We start from the raw sequence: 20,425 nt of genomic DNA, 5'->3' as shown, positions 1-20,425 counted from the left end.
AGCGCACGGAAACGCTGTTTCCCTTCCCGCCGGAGCGGTTCCTATTTTTCTACTTGCACTTTGTGCTTCTGAACTGCTAGGTTGGCAGGAGCAGGGACCGAGCAATGGGAGCTCACCCCGTCGCAGGGATTCAAACCGCCGACCTTCTGATCAGCAAGTCCTAGGCTCTGTGGTTTAACCCACAGCGCCACCCGCGTCCCTTTCACAGGGGCGTACCCAAGGCTAAAAATGGTCTGTGAAATTGTCCTTGAGTCTACCACCGATGGCAGTGTTGCAGGAGAAGGCTCTTCTCCAGACAATTTCTGCGAAAGTCCAGGAAGTGCTGCTCAACTTATTCTACTGCTGATTTATAATTTATTAATCATGGGGTTTTTTGAGGGGGGCTCAGACTTGCACATTTTGTGGTTCAAAGTGCAGCTTATGACTTTTCCTTTCTCTAGCTGATAATGCAGAGCATAGTTAGCAGGCTGGATTGTGATTAGGTTCCAGGTGCTGGTGATCCAAGTTTCTTTTCCTTTGTTAATAGCCGTTTCTCTGTTGAAGTCTTCAAGATTTGCCCTGCTTATTTTCTGTTAGTCAGTTTATAGATCTCATTGTGAAGATCCTGAGATCTTGTCATGGAGCAGCTTCTGCTGCTGGATGTTTGTATACTTATTTACTAATTGTATTATTTACAAAGAGAAAGCTTTTATTGCAAAGAGCTGTGGTTCCAGAAAACAGGAAAATTAGGGCTATTATTTCTAATATGCAAAGTGTACAGCATGCTGTTTTATTTTTGCAAAAATGTGGGGAAAGTGTTGTTGCTATGCGGATCAAATTACTGTGACTTTAACACTTCTGTTAAAAACAAACTTGTTTGGGTTGTAAACTAGCAGTATGTTTTACCCATAAATATTCCTCTGCAGGCTGATGCTGAGCTTATGAATGCACTAAGTGACATATTAGAAAAATTGCATGGCAACCTTAAGTGCGTAATGCAGTGTGGATGTGCAATTCAGTGAGAGTCTCCACTCCTTGGTGGTGCGCAAAACACCATGACAGTATCTCTGCCCACCCTGTACTTCGTGCTGTGGTCCAAAGTCTGGTCCTGCTGAGCGTTATTCTTTACTCCAAAATGCCACATCTTGTCAAATTCCTAAATATAGGAGGAAATTACTTCAGATATTGTTCCCTGTAGCAGGTACTAACAAGCTTCTAGTTCAGTAGCCTAGCTGGCTAGTGAAGGTTTAAGAACATACCTTTTTGTCCAGGCCTTTCCTGACTCCTAAGGTTCATTTTTTGTAGCTCTGCTGTTTTTATACGTTTACTGTTTTTATGACATGTTTCTATTACACTATGCTTGTGGTGTTGTACTTAAGCCACTCCATAGGATGGTTATAATTTGTGTGATTTAAAAGCTTGATTCTAATCTAAACCAATATACACAAAAATAAGTTCTGTCTATTTCAGTGGAGCTTAACTATTCTAATGCACTTAGAATTGCAGCCCTATCATTTTAAAGTTTTAAAATGGTAAGTGTCCTTGTGAGATATTTTTGAGCAAAAAGTGACCCCCCAAATAATTTTATAAATAAAATGAATAATAGTGGTAGGACATTCTCTTTTTCTTTAAATAATTAACTTGATGGCATTGTCTAGTGAATTGTCTATTTGGACTTGTTTCTCTGTCATCAAATTTAAGTTTTTTTCCCAGTTCTTCTACTTTATCACTGAGTCATCATTGACTATGGTCAAGTATAATATATTCGTATATGGTCGAGTATCAAAGGAAACTGCAATTTAGGGCCAAAGCAATATATTGTAGATTCATAAGTAGGGCTGGAGTTATTTAGCTCCTTTTTATAAATGTATTTAAATTTAGTTAGATCATTTAGCATGCCTAATCCTGGATTTTGGACATGTAAAAATGTTTCTAAACATACTTTAAAATAGAACCTAAATTAAGAGCTGGTGTAGCAGGGTAACTGAGCTTGGAATCTGGAAATTTTTTCTTCAGATCTTGGAACTAAGTTGCCTTAGACATATCTCACTCGTCCTAATTCCTTCCACCTGCAACATGGAGGATACAAATACTGGGTGATATCCAATGGCGTAGTTTTGTTAGCATAACTTCCCCTCGCTCTCCTCTCCCTGCTCACCCACTGTGATCTCCTTAGATCTGCTCTGGAGGATTGGGGGAAACCCCATAACAGATTTTGGGAGGTTGCAGGGAGAGGAGGGGAATGTGAAATTCAATTGTGCGGCTAGAAGTTTCCGTTCCTTGCATTAATGGAACTACATTGGGTACTACTCCCTGACTTAGCCTTACATGTTGTTTAAGGATTACAGTTAGACAACATGTAAAGTGCTTTGAACACTACAATACCAAATTTGTTAATAATAATTAGCATTTTAAATTAATAGTCCAACAAGCAACAGCAGTGCTAGTGCCAGGAGAATGACTATGCCATGCCACCCCATTGCACTGGCAATGTTTAACATCAAGTTCATACTTGAGCATAACAAACAAAAGTATGCTACCAAGAAAATACGTTCATTCCAGTACACATAGACAATCACCTAACAATGGTTTAAGGAATGATACTTGGGAACTAGCTCGGAGGAGGAGGCAACAGGAGAGTGCAAACTTTCCTTTTAGAACAGACAGCAATTCCATTATTATATGTACATACTTGGGAAACTATAATTTATTTTAACTAACTTTGGTTAGAAGATTGTGCTTTCAGACACTGATTTGTGAACTGACCTTCTCAAGTGAACGAAGAAACTTCCAAGTTTCTTGCACTGATGGGCAGAGGAAGTGAGGGCATAGGATTGCAATATAATGGCTGAGGGTGTCGTGTTTTGCTTTCTTAACCACTCTGGATCGCTTATCTAATTACATGAGAGGGCTTCAGCAATATTTGAAATACATTTAATAGATTACTAGCTGCTCAGATTTAAACCCTTTGGATCATGTCTTCCTGAAATGTTGTCTAAATCCATGCTTTCAGATGCTGTTCTAATTCAGTGGTAAGTATGCCCTGTGTTAGATGTTATGTTTTTGGTATAGCAAGTGTTAGGGTTGTTTAAATAAGATATTTTTACTGGGAAACTTATGCATATGATAAGCTTATATTCTCCCTTGTCGCTCTCTTTATTCCAGCATCTGAACCCAATCTTAAATTGCGATCCAGGTTAAAGCAGAAGGTTGCAGAAAGGCGGAGTAGCCCATTATTACGAAGAAAAGATGGACCTGTAGCCACAGCTCTTAAAAAGCGCCCATTAGATGTCACAGGTAGGTTGCTGACCATGAGCTAATTTAATTTAAATTACAAAATACGTAAATAAGTTGTATAAATATTATGTCTTTTTTATATAATTGCTATAATCACTATGTGTTTTGTATTCCTATTCCATTATTCAGTGAGCAATGACTCTCTTTCAGTAAATTTGTTGTATTTTTCTGCCCTTACCCTCCCAGAGTTAGTCCATCTGAGGATTGTGGCTATTCAAATTCTGAGATGTCAGTATATATAGGATATGGGAATGGTGTCTTTTCTTCTAGTAGGCTACAATAATTTTGGTAGTGGTTAAAAAACTGAACTCCAAAGCTGTAATTTCTACTGATGCTTCTAAATTGCCCAGTAACTGAATTATACACCATAAGGGAGCATGTTTTTCTTGATTTTTTTTGTTAATATATTCTCCTATAATTTTAGAATAAGTGAACACTTATACCAGAAGTGAAAATACTCATTTTTAATGCCTTGCAGCTCTATCAGTTATTATAATTAGAGCTGTAGAATTGGATCCAGAGTGTCCATCACACAAGTTTGTGGAAGGGACAGAGATTTATTTAGGAAAAGGTGGTTTTCATCCATTGTCCTCTTCCCATGCAGCCCCCATACTGCTTCCCACATTATTTATTTACTAGAAAATAATAAATGCTAGGCAAATTATGTAACCGTAGGTAAAACATTTTTTAGTTGTCACCTCTTTGATGGTATATCTTGACATGCCATTGTTTAATATGAACTCTTTTCGTAGCTTTTCGATATAATGATAATTCTTACCATAAATTGTCAATTACTTTATTGACTTGTAATTGTATAATTAATTCTGTACAATATTGTGTGTATTTGGAATACTTGCAGAGTTATGTTAAAAAAAATCCAGTTAATTTGATAAGTTTGTTGAGTTTTAGTGGAAATGCTGAGAAAATCCTGTTATTTTGTAATATGATTGCATGACAGTGGCATTAATAAATGGTTTTCAATGTGTTTTAGACTCTGCGTGCAACAGTGCTCCTGGATCTGGCCCTAGTTCTCCAAATAATAGTTCCAGTAACATAAGCACTGAGAATGGCATTACTGGATCAGTTGCAAATCTTCAGGCAGAGGTAAAATACATTGCTTTGCACATTTGTGTTTCTTTCTACAGTACACCAACTTTCATTATAGATTATGGAGAGCAAAGTACTTTACTTCAGATGTCACAAATTTTTAAGAATAGACTGTAAATAGAAAATGTGAAAAACCTAAGTATGCTTCCATTTTTGTCACAGTGAGTCAATATTTACAGATTTTGCCTGTGAAGGGAAAGTTGTATAATCACCAAAGTTCTGAAAAGTATGTTAAAAAAAAAAGAATGAATACAAAAGCTGGTAAAAAATGCACTGTTTGCAGTGTTATTTAAACTGTGCGTACAGCTTAAACTATGCATACCCATTTTTATTATTGGGTATTTCCATTTTTCAAATATTTGTCACCTTTCCAGATAAATAGTCACAGTATGACTTGTTCAATCACCTTACTTCAGGTCATGCTCAACCAGATATGGGGAACCTTTGGCCCTACAGATATTGCTGAAGTGCAACTGCCATCATCGCTAGGCCACTGGCCATGCTTGCTAGGCCTGATGGCAGTTGTAGTTGAGCAACATCTGGAAGACCAGATGTTCTCCACGCTCCCCAAGCTGAAATGAGTCCAAATTAGATATGGGTTGCATGCCCCTCCCCATTCTCCTGTGCAGCTAAGAGAAACTCTTCAATAGACTTTACTTTGCTTTCTAGTCTTGGCTATTTGCAAACTTGGGCTCATAGTTCAGTTTCAAAACAAGCTATCTTTAAGCCCTTGGTCATGAAGCTGACTTGCTTTGAACTAAGTAGTTTAAACCATGAACCAAGGTTCACATGCAACAGAAGAGCCAAAATTAGTGGAAACAAAGTAAAGGCACCCAGAGAAGGATCTCAGGATGAACATGGTAAATGGCAAACTAATCTGGAGATGGACACATTCCACAGGTGGTATTTTTAAAATAGTATTTGTTGTGTTTATGTATTGCCTTTCTGCCAAGGCACCAAAGGGGCTTTACAGTTTTAAAATACTAAAACAAATGTTATAAGATGTGGAATTTGTATGCATTTCCTGGCCCTGGATGCTAGGTGGAGATAATAGTCTTCTTTATGGACCACCATCCAGGAGAAATACTCTTCAGGTGAGACCCAGTGGTCCCACTGCCTAAGCCAGTCTTGTCAGTGGTCAGGGATTATTTTCCACAAGGAAGTCCTTTAGAGATAAAACTCACTATACGAAACAGAATGATAGGATGATGAGTATCATAGTTCATCAGTATCTGAAGAACCACAGGTTATCTGCCCCTTCCATAATCAATAGTATCAAGACCACTGAGGTGTTCAGGATGGTGAGCCAGGTTGCACTTGCCCTGTCACTCTTCCAACATACATTATCAAGCAGGAGAACCATAACAGATTGTGTGCCAAAACCAGACCTGAACCCAGATTGAAATGTATCCAGATAAGGATTCTCTTTCAAAAGTGGGCACAACACCCTTGCCCAAGAAGGGGATATTAGAGACCAGACAATATAATCCTCATGGCCCAGGGATGACACTTCCAGGAGTAGCCTCACAGTCACATCTTGAAAGGCAGCTGGTCCTGTTCCCTCTTGTAAAGATGCATTCACCACTTCCTGGACTCAACCAGTCAACCTCTTCCTGTCAGCTGTAAGATGTAAATAGTGAGCAATATAAATAGTGGGCTGTGTGCCTCGCAACACCTTTACTACACTGCTATTATATCTAACTCCTCGAAAGATTCCATCAACGGTGTCTCCGAAAATTTTTACACATCTCTTGGGAAGACAGGCAAACTAATATCAGTGTGTTGGAAGAAGCAAAGATCACTAGTGTCAAAGCAATGATTCTTCAACATCAACTTCGTTGGACTGGTCATGTTGTACAGATGCCTGATGATCGTCTTCCAAAGCAACTACTCTATTCCAAACTTAAAAAGGGAAAGCGTAATGCTGATGGTCAACAAAAGCGGTTTAAAGACTGTGTCTCAAGGCAAATTTTTAAAAATGTAGTATAAACACCAACGATTGGGAAACAGTTGCCTGTGAGCGCTCCAGTTGGAGAAGACACTCAAACTCAGGACAGGACGCAAGGGCTAAGAGGAAGGCACGCTTGGCAAATCCACACCGTGATCAACTCCCGCCCGGAATCCAATGTCCCCACTGTGGAAGGATATGTGGATCCAGAATTGGCCTCCACAGTCACTTACAGACTCACTGTTAAGACCATATTCATGGAAGACAATTTTACTCGGCTACAATTGATCGCCAAAGATTGTTGTTGTTGTTGACATTTATATACCGCCCTTCATCTGAGAATCACGGAGCAGTCAAAACGGATATGCTTTATTTTATCAAAATATTTAGCAGACATGTTGCATCATGTCTATGAGGGTTCTTTCACTTTTCTCTGTGGGCCAAACAGGCCCTGAACAGCTTGGAAGCACTCCATTGGGTGGCAGTGGCATCCTTAGGAGAGAATAGTAAAGGTGAGGTCCTCTTCTCTGCCATTACTGCCACTGAGTACTTTTGATAATGGACTTTTACATATGTTTGGTCTAAGTTGTATATAACAAATAGGTATTGTCTGTGAACTACAATACAGTGGTGCCTCGCAAGACGAAATTAATTCGTTCCGCAAGTCTCTTCGTCTTGCGAGTTTTTCGTCTTGTGATGCACGGTTTCCCATAGGAATGCATTGAAAATCAATTAATGCGTTCCTAGGGAAACCGCCTTCAAAACAGACTGTCCCCGGACCTCTTCTGAAGGCTGGGGGGGGGGGGGGAGACAAGGGCTTTTCTTCCCACCCCCAGCATTTTAAAAAACCCCGGGACAGCAGAGGACTTCTCCGCTGTCCGGGCGATCTTAAAATGCTGGCGGGCGGCATTTTAAAATCGCCCCGGGACAGCGGAGGACTTCTCCGCTGTCCGGGGCGATTTAAAAGCCCCTGGGAAGGCGGGCAGGGGGGACAAAGACTTTCGCCCCCCGCCCGCCTTCAGAAGGTGTTCCCGCCCCCCCGCCCCGCTTCGGAACAGCGTTCCGAAGTGGGGCGGCTGGGGCAGGTGTTCCCGCCCCCCCGCCCCGCTTCGGAACAGCGTTCCGAAGTGGGGCGGCTGGGGCAGGTGTTCCCGCCCCCCCGCCCCGCTTCGGAACAGCGTTCCGAAGTGGGGCGGCTGGGGCAGGTGTCCCCCCCCCCGCCCCGCTTCGGAACAGCGTTCCGAAGTGGGGCGGCTGGGGCAGGTGTTCCCGCCCCCCCGCCCCGCTTCGGAACAGCGTTCCGAAGTGGGGCGGCTGGGGCAGGTGTTCCCGCCCCCCCGCCCCGCTTCGGAGCACCGGGAGAAGCGATCTCCCCGCAGCCCCTTGCTTCAAAAGAGGTCCGGGGGCAGCGGGGAAGAAGCGCTGCGCTTCCCGCTGCCCCCGGACCTCTTTTGAAGCAAGGGGCTGCGGGGAGATCGCGATCTCCCCACCGCCCCTTGCTTCAAAAGAGGTCCGGGGACAGCGGGAAGCGCTTTGCGCTGCCCCCGGACCTCTTTTGAAGCAAGGGTTTGCGGGGAGATCGCTGTCCCCGGACCTCTTTTGAAGGAAGGGGCGGTGGGGAGAAGCGATCTCCCTGCAGCCCCTTGCTTCAAAAGAGGTCCGGGGGCAGCGGGAAGCGCTTCCCGCTGTCCCCGGACCTGGGGCTGCGGGGAGAAGATCGCTTCTCCCCGCCGCCCCTTGCTTCAAAAGAGAAGACCCGCTGTCCCCGGGGCAAGCTTCGTTTTGCGAAGCAAGCCCATAGGGAAATTCGTCTTGCGAGGCAACTCGAAAACGAAAAAACCTTTCGTTTTGCGAGTTTTTCGTCTCGCGAGGCGTTCGTCTTGCGGGGTACCACTGTATATTAAAAACTGTAGCTATGGTTTTACAGAAACTGAAGCTCTATCTTTAAAACATAACATTCCATCAATGTTTTTTTACTAGTATTGTGACACAGAAATTAATGAACATGAAGCAGATCATACACATGAAGTTGCTTTTGGCATCAATTACAGATTGTATTTCAGCTTGCCCAACACATTTAAATTGGTGCTATTAGACCTACATTTCACACAGTACTTCATAAAATTGCAATTACTGTGAAAAGTGTTAAGGTTGTAACACCTGCTGGTTATGCTGGGAGCCAATCATTAAAGCATTTTTCATGAGAAATAGTATTAAGCTTCTGGTCAGAAGAGCACTGAGATGAAAATGGTCTGAAATACACACAAATGTAATTACAAAAGTGTTCAAGAGATGTATTGTTGAATAGATGATAGTAGAGTAAAGATGATGACTTGCTACTGGGTGAAATCAACAAATTTGTTTAGAAACTCTTTAGCCATACTCAGTGCTGCAAAGGTTGGCATTTCTCCCCCTATAATTATCTTTTTACGGTGCACTGAGAGCAGGCTTATACATATCTGCTTGTTTGAAATGTATGATTAGTAATCAAATGTCACAAATTTATTTCATATCCTCCATTAATCAAGCCCACATCTTTTTAGTGATGGTTCAAGGCCAGTGGAATTCTATGATTTTAAAATTAAATCCAATAGATTTAGTTTAGTAATATAACCTAGCATTATAATATAATAATATGAATAAAAATCAAGGCTGGCTTCAGTGAATGATATGGATCTTCACCCCTTTTCCTACCCCAGCACTTGAGTACTTCTAAATGCACCAGGGTTTTCTTCCTCAGCTTCTTTGATACCTGACAAGCTGCTCTCGATGGCTTACCTTTAGGTAAACTTGTTGCAGTGTGGTAACAAAGATTGCCTCCACAAAGAGGGAGCAGAAAAGCCTCTTTGTGCACACAGAGGCAACCTTTTGCTAACTTCAGATTCAAATTAGTAGGTGATTAATATTAAAATTCCTTCTAATAATTTTTTTACAACGTATTTGTGTAAATCTATTAATTCGTAATCAACAACTGTCTCCCCCCCCCCCCCAAAGTTTAGTAGCTGCTATTGCAAACAGTGGATAGTTATATGGAAACAAGTTAATGTCAGGTGTCTATGTGTTGTTGTGTTCCTAAGTATTTGGGATAAAAATCATTGACTTGAGTGATAAGTATATTGGTGCAACCTGCAAGGTATTGCATATACAGTACAGTTGTACCTTGGAAGTCAAACAGCTTAGTTCTCTAACGTTTTGGCTCCTGAATGCCGTAAACCTGGAAGTGACTGTTCTGGTTTGCGAACTATTTTTGGAAGCCAAACGTCTGACGGGGCTTCCACGACTTCCGAATGGCTGCAAGAGCTTCCTGCAGCCAATCAGAAGCCATGCTTTGGTTTCTGGATTCTGTTCGACTTCCAAGGTACGACTGTAGTTGATTTTGCCTACAATTAGATAAACTGGACATTCATTCAGTGTCATGCAGCAATTTTGTCTTAAAATGTATATTTAGCCTTATGATTATAATCCTATTCCCTCTAGGTGCATTGGGCTTTGAGGAAGATTCAGTACAGTTTGATCACCAGTAATTCCAATTCCAATTCAGTTGCCCTTGTATTTAATGTTACGTTCCTTTACAGACTGATAATGATGATAGATGAAGTGTGTGGTTCTTGTGTTGTCCTTTCTTCTGAGGTAACCATTTCCCCCCCCTTTTCAGACCAACCTGGCTCATAGACTTGTGAATCGTGAAGGCTCAGTAACACAGCTTCCTTTGTACACATCTCCCTCCTTGCCAAATATAACGTTAGGACTACCTGCAACTGCCCCATCCAGTGTAAGTGATGTTTAATGCAAAGTGTTTTTTTTTGGGGGGGGGTTGTTTGTTACATTAACTGTTCATAAGCTCAATGTATTACCAGTTATATGCTTGCAGGGGGGATCAGGACAGCAGGATGCTGAAAGACTTGCTATTCCACCCTTACAACAACGAATCTCCTTGTTTCCTGGCACCCACCTCACTCCTTATTTGAGCAGTTCTGCAGTGGAAAGAGATGGGGGAACTGCACACAACCCTCTTCTTCAACACATGGTCTTACTGGAACAACCAACTGCACAAAACCCCTTAGTCCCAGGTGAGCACAACCAGAGTTTTACTGAAAAAGCATGTGTGTGTTCCTCAGAGTCCGTGCCAAAAGCCAAAGGCTAGCTTCAGATATACATATTTCAACTTAATAAGCTGAGATATGTACAAACCTTCTGCCGGTGTGCGCTGACCTCTCACTGCCCCTTTCTTTTCTCACTGTGCTGTGATTGAAGTTTTCCTGGGTTAATTAATCATAGTTTCCCATTGCATCTAAATTTGGGGCCTATGATTACAGAATCTGAAACCACAGTTTGGAGTTGGTCTTTCTGATCCTGATTTATCCAATCCTGACTACAGTTCCTTGATTTGGATGCAGTGAGAAAATCTATAGTTAGCACATTCATGAAGACTTCAGTTACAGCATGTCAGGAAAGAAGGAGACAAGGGCTTGTACAAGGATGGAGTGCCCAGTTTTTGTCTCTCGGCATATTATCTCAGACCAAAGTGTGATAAGTTAAGAGAATACAGATAATGAATACACAAAGGAAATGATTTGTGTCCATGGTGGATGTGGAAAGGAGAGATTAGGGTGAACACAAACTGGCTTGAAAGAGAAGCATAATAAAAAGTGCCCGGAGTTCCCCCTGCCAGGGTTGATGGGATCCTGCCGCTGATGGACTATGCAAGTGATGAAGTGAGCACTGACTGCAGTGATAGCTGTGTTAAGGCGCACCAGACAACATCAGCGAGCAAGTGCCATTTTAATTTCTTCCAGTGCCCCAGACGCAGCATCACTCTGAAGTGACACTGTGTCCAGGAGGATTGGGGAGGAGTTAAAATGATAACTTACTGCGTGGGTATGGTTCTTCTCTCAGTACTGTGAAGCATTGGAAATACTGCAGGACTCAACTTGGCTCAGTGAAGGCAGACTACCTGCACCAGAGCAGGTTGACCCCATTCTGTATATCTATATCTATTTCTGTATCCATATCCTGCCTACTGCTAAGAGGAATACCACGGAGGAGCAGTGAGCAAGCAAACCACTATTTTACTGCCATCACCCATGCCACTGATGTAATGTTGCACCAGAGTGTGCTATATCAGGAACAGATCAAAATGAAAGCTTACTGTAGGTGTGCAGTGCTCCTTTCAGTCGCCAGCCAGCCAGGTGCCAGGCCTTGGGGCTCCGGCATTTGCTTGAGAATGCCACATGCTGACAATGGACCATTTTGCTGTTGGTCAATTGCACTGAGTTACATTGAGTTCTAGTGCTGTAAAGGATGGCAAGAACTTTCTCTTTCTCCCCACTATCTGCATACAGTCAAACATCGTTCTGTATCCTCCGCCCACTTCGGCGATCGTCTGCGGCAAACCCGGAAGTACCGGAATGGGTTACTTCTGGGTTCGCCACTTGTGCATGCTCAGAAGTGCTAAATTGCACCATGTGTGAGCGCAGATGCGGCACTTCGACGTGCGTCATTTTTGGCTTGCGGATAGGCCTCCGGAACGGATCCTGTCTGCAAAATGAGGTTTGACTGTACTGTTTTATCACTTGGCCATTTTTCATGTTCTCCCCATACTAATGAAAAATGTTGAGCTTCGTGCTCTGGAATTCAGTGCCCATTCTGTACAGTACACAAATAGTAAACTGTGTAAATAGAAGCCGGACACATTGGGGTGTCTGCAGATTGGAAATATGCTGATTAATGACACTTGTGATGGAGTGTGCAACACTTGTCTTTAGGGAGAAAAGGTCTCCAGGACAGCGCTCACTTATTCCTCATACTGCTGTCTAGCTAATCTTGACTCTGAGCCAACATCAAACTGTGTCTCATTGTTTATCTTCATCTCTGTTGTTTTAAAAACCTTTCAGCAGCATGACATAACACGGTGGCTGGCTTAATAGCACACGTTCTTACCGTGTGAGTTACTCAAAAGCTATTTTCTCCCTTCCTCTTTTCTTCTTTCTTCTTCTCCGCTGTTTTCCTCCATATTATCTTCAGACTGGTATCTTTCAGGGCTTGGGGCACTGCCCCTCCATGCGCAGTCCCTGGTGGGCACAGATCGACTCTCTCCCTCCATACACAAACTGCGGCAACACCGCCCTTTGGGGCGCACACAGTCTGCTCCTCTTCCCCAGAATGCACAGGCCCTCCAGCAATTAGTGATCCAGCAACAACATCAGCAGTTCCTGGAAAAACACAAACAGCAATTTCAGCAGCAGCAGCTGCACATTAACAAGGTAGGTATGCTGGTCGCTGGCTCTTGCTCATGCAATTTTAATGCCCCCGTTTTGAAATGTTTTTTGCTCTAATATGTACTGCTTATAATTATGTAATGTCAATTTGTCTTCATCCTTGGGATTGCTTACTGTTAGGATCAACGTAGAAAACACAGGGGAAAATTAGACATTAGAAATGTGTACAAAATTGGCTTCCTAAAACTAAGTAGTTGGAAATAAAAAGGATTCCATTGAAAGGTCACTTATTTGAGTGAAGTGTGTATGTTTCCTTAATTCATTCACCAGAATACCATTCTGTGTGAAAGGAATTGTTCTGAATACTGAATTAGCACCTGGGAACCTTGAATTCTATTCACAGCTGAAAGCCTGACAAACTCCTTCTTCTTAAGGCCATTTGCTGCTCACTTTCTTTCCCTCTCCTCCTAAAAGGATTCTGTATATTGACTATTAATATTTATGAGGTATGTGAAGGCTGAAAGAATTATGTAAGTGTTTAATGTCTAAAATTCCAAGAACCTTTTGAGCGAGTAAGCTGATAAGCTTATTTTCCAAATGGACATATAATTCATGAACATCCTGATTTTAGGTGTGTGTTTATTCCCCATCCCACCTCTCTCCCCATGCCTTACTATAGGCATCTTACAGTTGGAGTGAAATCAGTAACCAGATTGGCTTTCAAACTGTTGTGGTTTCATTTATGGTAGATAGATTATTGCTGTTCTTTGATTAAAACCACCACAAGATTGAGTTATATTGGCCTAAAGCTTTGGCTGCTCATGTAAATTTTTTTCCAGTGAGAAAGGGAGAGACAATTGGGGGGGGGGGGTAAAGCACTTTGTTTATAGAACAGAGCAAGACAAGATGATTACAAAAGCCACTGACGTCATTTTTGTACTTCTGGAAATATGCCACTGCTATGCATGTGCCAGACCTGGACTTCATTCAAATTAGCATACTGATGTAGTTTAGAGCTGTTATTTCCATGGAGATTTCATTTGCTGTTCTACAAACATACTTTGAGAAGCAAAGCTTAAAATTAGGGTTATTAGAAGACATGGGTGATGCAATCTCTTTGAAAGTAAATATACTGCAGTTCATTTGTGTCAGTTTTAAAGATCCTATTGCTAGTATTGCAACAAAATATGTGTTAAAAGATTTCATTTATTCAAGCTTGAATGCAGACCTTCCTGGAATCAGATTTATTATTTCTAGGCAGACTATCTTTCCCCCCCTCTCAGTAGCTTAAAACCTGGATTTAGACTGTTGATTATCTCAATTTCAGGCTTCAACGGACAGTTCCCAGTGTGTCATTCTCATACAATAGCAGAAATCTCTCAGTCTGCTAGTTTTGTCTTATAGCAGAGAACCTTAACACTGTACCATCATAGCTGTGTGCAGTTGCTTGCTGTGTGGGTTAGGTCCTGTCCCATAATTATGTTGAAAATAACTAAGAACCCATTTAAAACAAATGTTCAAAGGGAAGAGTAGAAATGCATATGAAGCTGACCGAGGTCCTTTGGCGATGGAATTCAGGCATCTCATTATCTGTGATACTATGGCCAGAGGAAAAAGCTGCTGGCTTGCTTTCTGTTACGCTTTAATGTCACAGTTGAAATGACCAAAGAGTAGCATTGAAGTTACTGGGTCAGTAGGATTGGGTGACACACGAGCCAAAAATGTTACACCTGGCACTCATTCCCTTAAATCTTCTGTCTCTGGCCTGACTCCTTGGTGTGAACAAATGGTCACATAGATGGTCACCAACTGCCCTCCCCTGCTTAATAATCTGGCTGCCCTGCCACTTGACTGTTTGTAGGTTCAGCTGTTTCACATGTTGGTACCGTCTTGCTTCCAGATAATGTCAAGGAATAGCGAGTGGGCTATGAAAAGCTCAACAGAGGCAACATGCTAACTTAGGCTGCAGCCCTAACCTCACTTACCTGAATTCAATGTGACTTACTTCTGAGTAGAAACTTTTAGGACTGCCTTGTTAATTACCGTATTTTTCTGTGTATAAGACGAGCTTTTTTGATTCAAAAATAAGCTTCAAAATTTAGGCTCGTCTTATACACAGGTAGTGCTGAGAGGGAAGGGACGCGGGTGGCGCTGTGGGTAAAACCTCAGCGCCTAGGACTTGCCGATCACATGATCGGCGGTTCGAATCCCCGCGGCGGGGTGCGCTCCCATCATTCGGTCCCAGCGCCTGCCAACCTAGCAGTTCGAAAGCACCTCCGGGTGCAAGTAGATAAATAGGGACCGCTTACCAGCGGGAAGGTAAACGGCGTTCCATGTGCTGCGCTGGCTCGCCAGATGCAGCTTGTCACGCTGGCCACATGACTCGGAAGTGTCTGCGGACAGCGCTGGCTCCCGGCCTATAGAGTGAGATGAGCGCACAACCCTAGAGTCTGACAAGACTGGCCCGTATGGGCAGGGGTACCTTTACCTTTACCTTAGTGCTGAGGGGGGATGCACGAATTGTTTTTTGCCCTAGCCCAAGATTGTAAGTTGATCGTTGGGGGGGGGGGATTCAATGAATCGCTCACCCGCCAGAATGCAGCACACAACCTCTCACATTGCTTACAATTGCCGCTTACAATCTCGGGCTCGCACTTTGTTCCGATGGGTGAGCGATTTTTGGCATCTCCCCCCCCCCCCAACAATCCAGTGGCCAGTCGCCGCTTAAAAACTCGCAGAAACCACCAATCACGTCCCCAATCGCCACCAGCAGCCACCAATCACGTTCCCGTTTGCTGCGACAAGGGCAGCCGTCTATTGGCTGTTGCATCGGCAAGCAGGAGGGCTAATGGCGGTGATCAGGCAGCTGCAACGCAAGCGGTTGTGTGCTGCGTTCCAGCGGGTGAGCGATTTTCGGGATTCTCCCCCCCCCCAACAATCAAGTGGCCAATGCCGAAAATTGCTCACCCACTGAAACGAAGCGGCGATTGGCCGCTTGATTGGGGGGGGGGGAGGAGATGCCAAAAAATTGCTCACCCGTCAGAACAAAGTGCGAGCCCAAGATTGTAAGTGGCAATTGTAAGCGACACGAGCGGTTGTGTGCTGCGTTCTGGTTGGTGAGCGGTTTTCGGCATTCCCCCCCAAATAATCCTCCCCCAAAGCTCAAGCCCCCTATTTTCTACATTTTGAGGCCCCCAAAATAGGGGGCGTCTTATAGACGGAAAAATATGGTAGTTTTAAAAATATATAGTTTCCTTTTTCAGTGCCCACACTTTCTGCCAAATAAGTTGTTTAGGATACACAGTGGTTTGGATGCAAAGTGTCCAACATAGTGGAAAGGTAGGAGAGATCTGCAACTCAACCAGGGAGCCTGTTTGGGCCATGGCAAGATCTGTGTCCATGTGCTAAATCTGATTGTATGGCGTAGAGCTGGGCACCAGATGTGATCTAATCACAAACCAAATCAAGCCAACTTGGTTTGACCCTGGATTTGTCAGTCCTGGGTCCGATCAGCTACACCTGGAGCAGTGCAGGCTTATCAGAGGGAAGGGGGAGTCTGGTGGCAAGCGGGGGAGGGGGGAGAAGACATGCTAAGAGCACGTCTGTGTCTCTTTCTCAGTGTCGCCTGAACACAGGCATTTACACCCTAATTAAAGGCTGTGAAATCATTTGAGGGCCTGAGTGGTTAAATGAAACAGTTGTGAAAATGAGCAAGCTATCGTGTTATTCCTTTACTTAAAATATATCACATGCATCTGGTTTAGGAATTTAGAGTTTGTTATAAGAAGTAAACTTGTTATAAATGGCAGGGAAACTTACTTTTCTCCCATACTTTACAATTGCAAATGGTTTCTTTGATTAGACTTTGCTTTGACTCTTGAGGTCACACTTTCAGTGGTTAATTTTGAGGAATGTTTTCAGATTATGCCAAAATCAAATGAGTCTTCCCGCCAGCATGAAAGCCATCCTGAAGAGACTGAAGAAGAACTGCGAGAACACCAGGCATTTTTAGAAGACCCATATATTGAGCGGATATCAAACCAAAAGGAAGTCCAAGGGTTGGCCAGTATGGTCCAGGTGAAGCAAGAACCTGTTGAGAGTGATGAAGATGGAGAGTTGCCACAAGAACTAGAACCAGGGCAGAGGCAAGCTGAGCAGGAGTTGCTATTCAGACAGGTAAGACATAGTGCAATAAATGGCAGCATGCTAATATTACTTGATGAAAATTTTCTGGAGGTTTGTATGCTTGTTTGCTGTTCTGAATGGAGATAAACCACATAAAAGACATTTACTAATTGAAACAAATGTGATTTTGTATAGACGTTTTAAAAAGAGGCAGGAGCACTGCTTGTGAAATTGACTTCATCTGGTTTCATCTGAGAAATGTAGGAAAAGGAAGTGATGGACACATTTTCTTTCTCCTTCCTCTGTATTTGCATCATATACAGGCACTCATATTTAATATTTACCGTATTCAGGAAGTGTGACCCCTCATGACTGAATCATTTTTATGAAAAGATAAAGGATGTGCATGGGCTGTCAACCTGTAGTTCATGCCCATTGAGACAAATCTGTGCCCTAATATGAATCATTATTGTGTATAATTGAGTTTATAGTGACTGAACGGCTCTGAATCTTCTCAGTGTTAGAAGCGGTGTCACAGGAAAGAACTCTGCCTTACACTGAAATGCAAGTTTATTTCGCAGAGTGATCATTCACCTTTCCATACACAGGATTATTCTTAAGCCCAACAAGCAGCTTGGGACTCATTTCAATTTCTCAGACCTTACACTTTTTACTTTTTCTCTTTCTTGCTATCTGTTGAGATCTGTTCTTCTCTGTCGCATCTCTTTCCCATACTCCTTATTTTGCCATTTTTCTCCAGTTGCTGTACTTTCTCCTTCTCTTTCTCCACTCAAAAAATGAGTGGGATTTGCTGCTTGTGTCCCACCAGTCTTGGACTATTTATCTTTATTATTATCTGAGATGTTCTTTTTCTGCTGCTTCTTCCTCTTCCTCCTCCTCTTTAGAAAGGTTGGTGATAAGGTAATTAATTCAACTGCCATTTAAAAGACTGCATTCATAAACAAAATATTAACAGGATATATGAGTGTTACCCATTTGTCTGAATACTCTTTTTAAGGGAACACTGGTAACAGGTTTAACACGTGAAGTGGTGCAGCAATAAAACTGCTAGCGCATCTGCAAAGCTAAGCAGGATCTGGTATGGTTTCAAATTGGATGGTGGGCCACATGTTGCAATTCCTGCATTGGACTAGATCAGCCTTTCTCAACCGTGGGTCCCCAGATGTTGTTGAACTACAACTCCCATCATCCCTGACCATTGGCCCTGCTAGCTAGGAATGATGGAAGTTGCAGGCCCAAAACACCTGGGGACCCAAGGTTGAGAAAGGCTGGACTAGATGGGTTCCTTCCAATTCTACAATTCTGATTCTCTGTAGCTGCACCAGTGATTTTATTCATTGTGTCATTTTAATTTGCGTTTGCAATAACAATTCATCCTCCCTAACAGCAAGCACTTCTACTGGAACAGCAACGGATTCTTCAGCTGAGGAACTACCAGGCGTCAGTGGAAGCTGCTGGCATCCCAGTGTCTTTTGGAGGACATAGGCCACTTTCTCGTGCCCAGTCTTCACCTGCCTCTGCCAACTTCCCCATGTCTGTACAGGAACCACCCTGCAAGCCACAATTCACAACAGGTAATGGACAGAACTATTCTCACAGTATTAAATTTCACCATAAGTTCAGTTTTCATTTAGCCTTCTAAATGTATTTGCCAGCAGTTGTGTAGGTCAAGATTTGCTTCATTGAGGCAAAGTTGCCATAAGCAGTTTAGTATCCTTCTTTGCACAGAACCCCCCCCCCCAAAAAACCCAGCATTATCTTGGTATGGTGCAGAATTTCCTGATAAGAACCAGGTGGTAAGGAAGAGGAGAGTCAAAGGCAGTAGAATGAAAAACCCCCAACAAGTTGTCTCTGGAAGTCCTGTTTCACCCCTGTGTCTTTTGAGCCAGTCAGCAAAATTATAACAAATCATCATATTTGAAACCTTTTTGGCATCAAAACCCGTGGGAGCTGTGGTTCTTATAAAACTACATTCAGCATGACCATTGCTCATCCTTTGGTTAAAACAAACTTTTAAAAGCTGCTCTTCTTGGAAAACTGTTTAGTGGCATAGCCCTCCTTCACCCCCACCCCCCGACTTGAAAACCTTTTGAATTTTGCAAATGTTTTGGCCAAATACTAAGAAAAAAACAAACGAGAAACCTTGAGAGTTTTTGCAAGCATCCTCTACAAATATTTTCAAAATGTGGAGGGTGTATGCAGCCCTCGCATCCCCTGCCTGTTCCCCCATCAGTTCTCTCTTCCCCCACCTCCTTTGTGAAGAGGGATGAGTAACCAGTAATAGGAGGGCTCACTTGCCCAACAGAATCCAGAATTTAAAATAATATATTTTGAATATTCTCAGGAACACTGTTTCCTTCCAGCATGGTGAGATTTGTATTTTTCTGTGGTCAGAAGTAAGAAAAGAAAAGGTGTGGATGGGTGGGCAGCGGGGAGAGCGGTTTGGAGGCTTCTGGTAGGGTTAGGGCTGGGGTCCTTCTTGCACCAGGACACAGACACAACCTTGCTATATCTTCACACGATGGTAATGATGATGAAGTTATTATTTATATGCTGCCCGTCTGGCTGGGTTACCCCAGTCACTCTGGACAGTTTCCAACAAAGTATTAAAATACAAAAAACCTCAAACATAAAAACCTCCCTGTACTGCCTTCAGATGTCTTCTATATGTCGGACAGATGTTTATTTCTTGGACATCTGATGGGATGGCGTTCCATGGGGTGAGCATGACTACCAAGAAGGCCCTCTGAATGGTTCCCTGTAATCTCCCTTCTCTCAATGCCCCCCCCCCCCGTTGGATTTAATTAGAACTGTTGTCTCTCTTCACTGGATACCAGTAGAAGAGAGAAGAAACTTCGACACTAGCACCAGAATATGCCAAAAATATGCCCATCCTTCTTCTGTTGCCCAGGTTGTTTTTTGTGTTTTTGGTTAAAGGTAAAGGGACCCCTGACCATTAGGTCCAGTCGCAGACAACTCTGGGGTTGCGGCGCTCATCTCTCTTTACTGGCCGAGGGAGCCGGCGTGCAGCTTCCAGGTCATGTGGCCAGCATGACTAAGCCGCTTCTGGTGAACCAGAGCAGTGCACAGAAACGCCGTCTACCTTCCCGCCAGAGCGGTACCTATTTATCTACTTGCACTTGACGTGCTTTCGAACTGCTAGGTTGGCAGGAGCAGGGACCAAGCAACAGGAGCTCACCCCGTCGCGGGTATTTGAACCACTGACCTTCTGATCAGCAACTCCTAGGCTCCTGTGGTTTAACCCACAGCGCCACCCGCGTCCCATGTTTTTGGTAAAGCTGTGTCCAAAAATCAATTCAAAATACTCTGCTTCAAAGAATACATTCTATGCACATATAATAATAGTGCATGTAATAATGTAGTTCTGTACGCATCTACTCAGAAGTGTTTATCTCCCAGGTAAATAAGTACAGGACTGCAGACTGAGTTACTTTGTATCCTCTAATGCAGGCCTTGTGTATGATACTCTGATGTTGAAACACCAGTGCACTTGCGGCAACACAAACAGTCATCCAGAACATGCAGGGAGAATCCAGAGCATTTGGTCCCGGCTTCAGGAGACAGGTCTTCGTAGCAAGTGTGAGGTAATGGATGGCCTAATAGAATCGGGGAAAAGCAAACAGACTTGTGATACTGGGGAAATGAGGCCTGCCCATATATATAATTTATATATGCAGCATGCTGATAGAACCTTCCTGTCTGATGTGCT

General features: G+C 43.1%; 1 protein-coding gene across 6 annotated transcripts in view; it reads left to right on the top strand.

The window, feature by feature from the left end:
* The window catches only part of HDAC4 (histone deacetylase 4), a 130,156-nt gene that overhangs the window by 68,273 nt on the left and 41,458 nt on the right, over positions 1 to 20,425 (top strand). For 4 of the 6 annotated variants that reach the window (XM_081015997.1, XM_081016002.1, XM_081016000.1 and 1 more), the window contains 8 exons: positions 3,145 to 3,276; positions 4,268 to 4,380; positions 9,987 to 10,103; positions 10,203 to 10,401; positions 12,356 to 12,594; positions 16,471 to 16,725; positions 18,083 to 18,269; positions 20,167 to 20,300. In XM_081015997.1, coding sequence (XP_080872123.1) covers positions 3,145 to 3,276; positions 4,268 to 4,380; positions 9,987 to 10,103; positions 10,203 to 10,401; positions 12,356 to 12,594; positions 16,471 to 16,725; positions 18,083 to 18,269; positions 20,167 to 20,300 — 1,376 coding nt within the window. The remainder of the gene's footprint in view (positions 1 to 3,144; positions 3,277 to 4,267; positions 4,381 to 9,986; positions 10,104 to 10,202; positions 10,402 to 12,355; positions 12,595 to 16,470; positions 16,726 to 18,082; positions 18,270 to 20,166; positions 20,301 to 20,425) is intronic. The other 2 variants (XM_081015999.1, XM_081016001.1) reach the window with 1 other exon arrangement.

The sequence above is a fragment of the Podarcis pityusensis genome (assembly GCF_964106645.2).
Source record: "Podarcis pityusensis genome assembly, chromosome: 1".
Classification (NCBI taxonomy): Eukaryota; Metazoa; Chordata; class Lepidosauria; order Squamata; family Lacertidae; genus Podarcis; species Podarcis pityusensis.
Note: the sequence above shows the minus strand (reverse complement) of the source record. Positions and strands in the feature narration are given on the sequence as shown.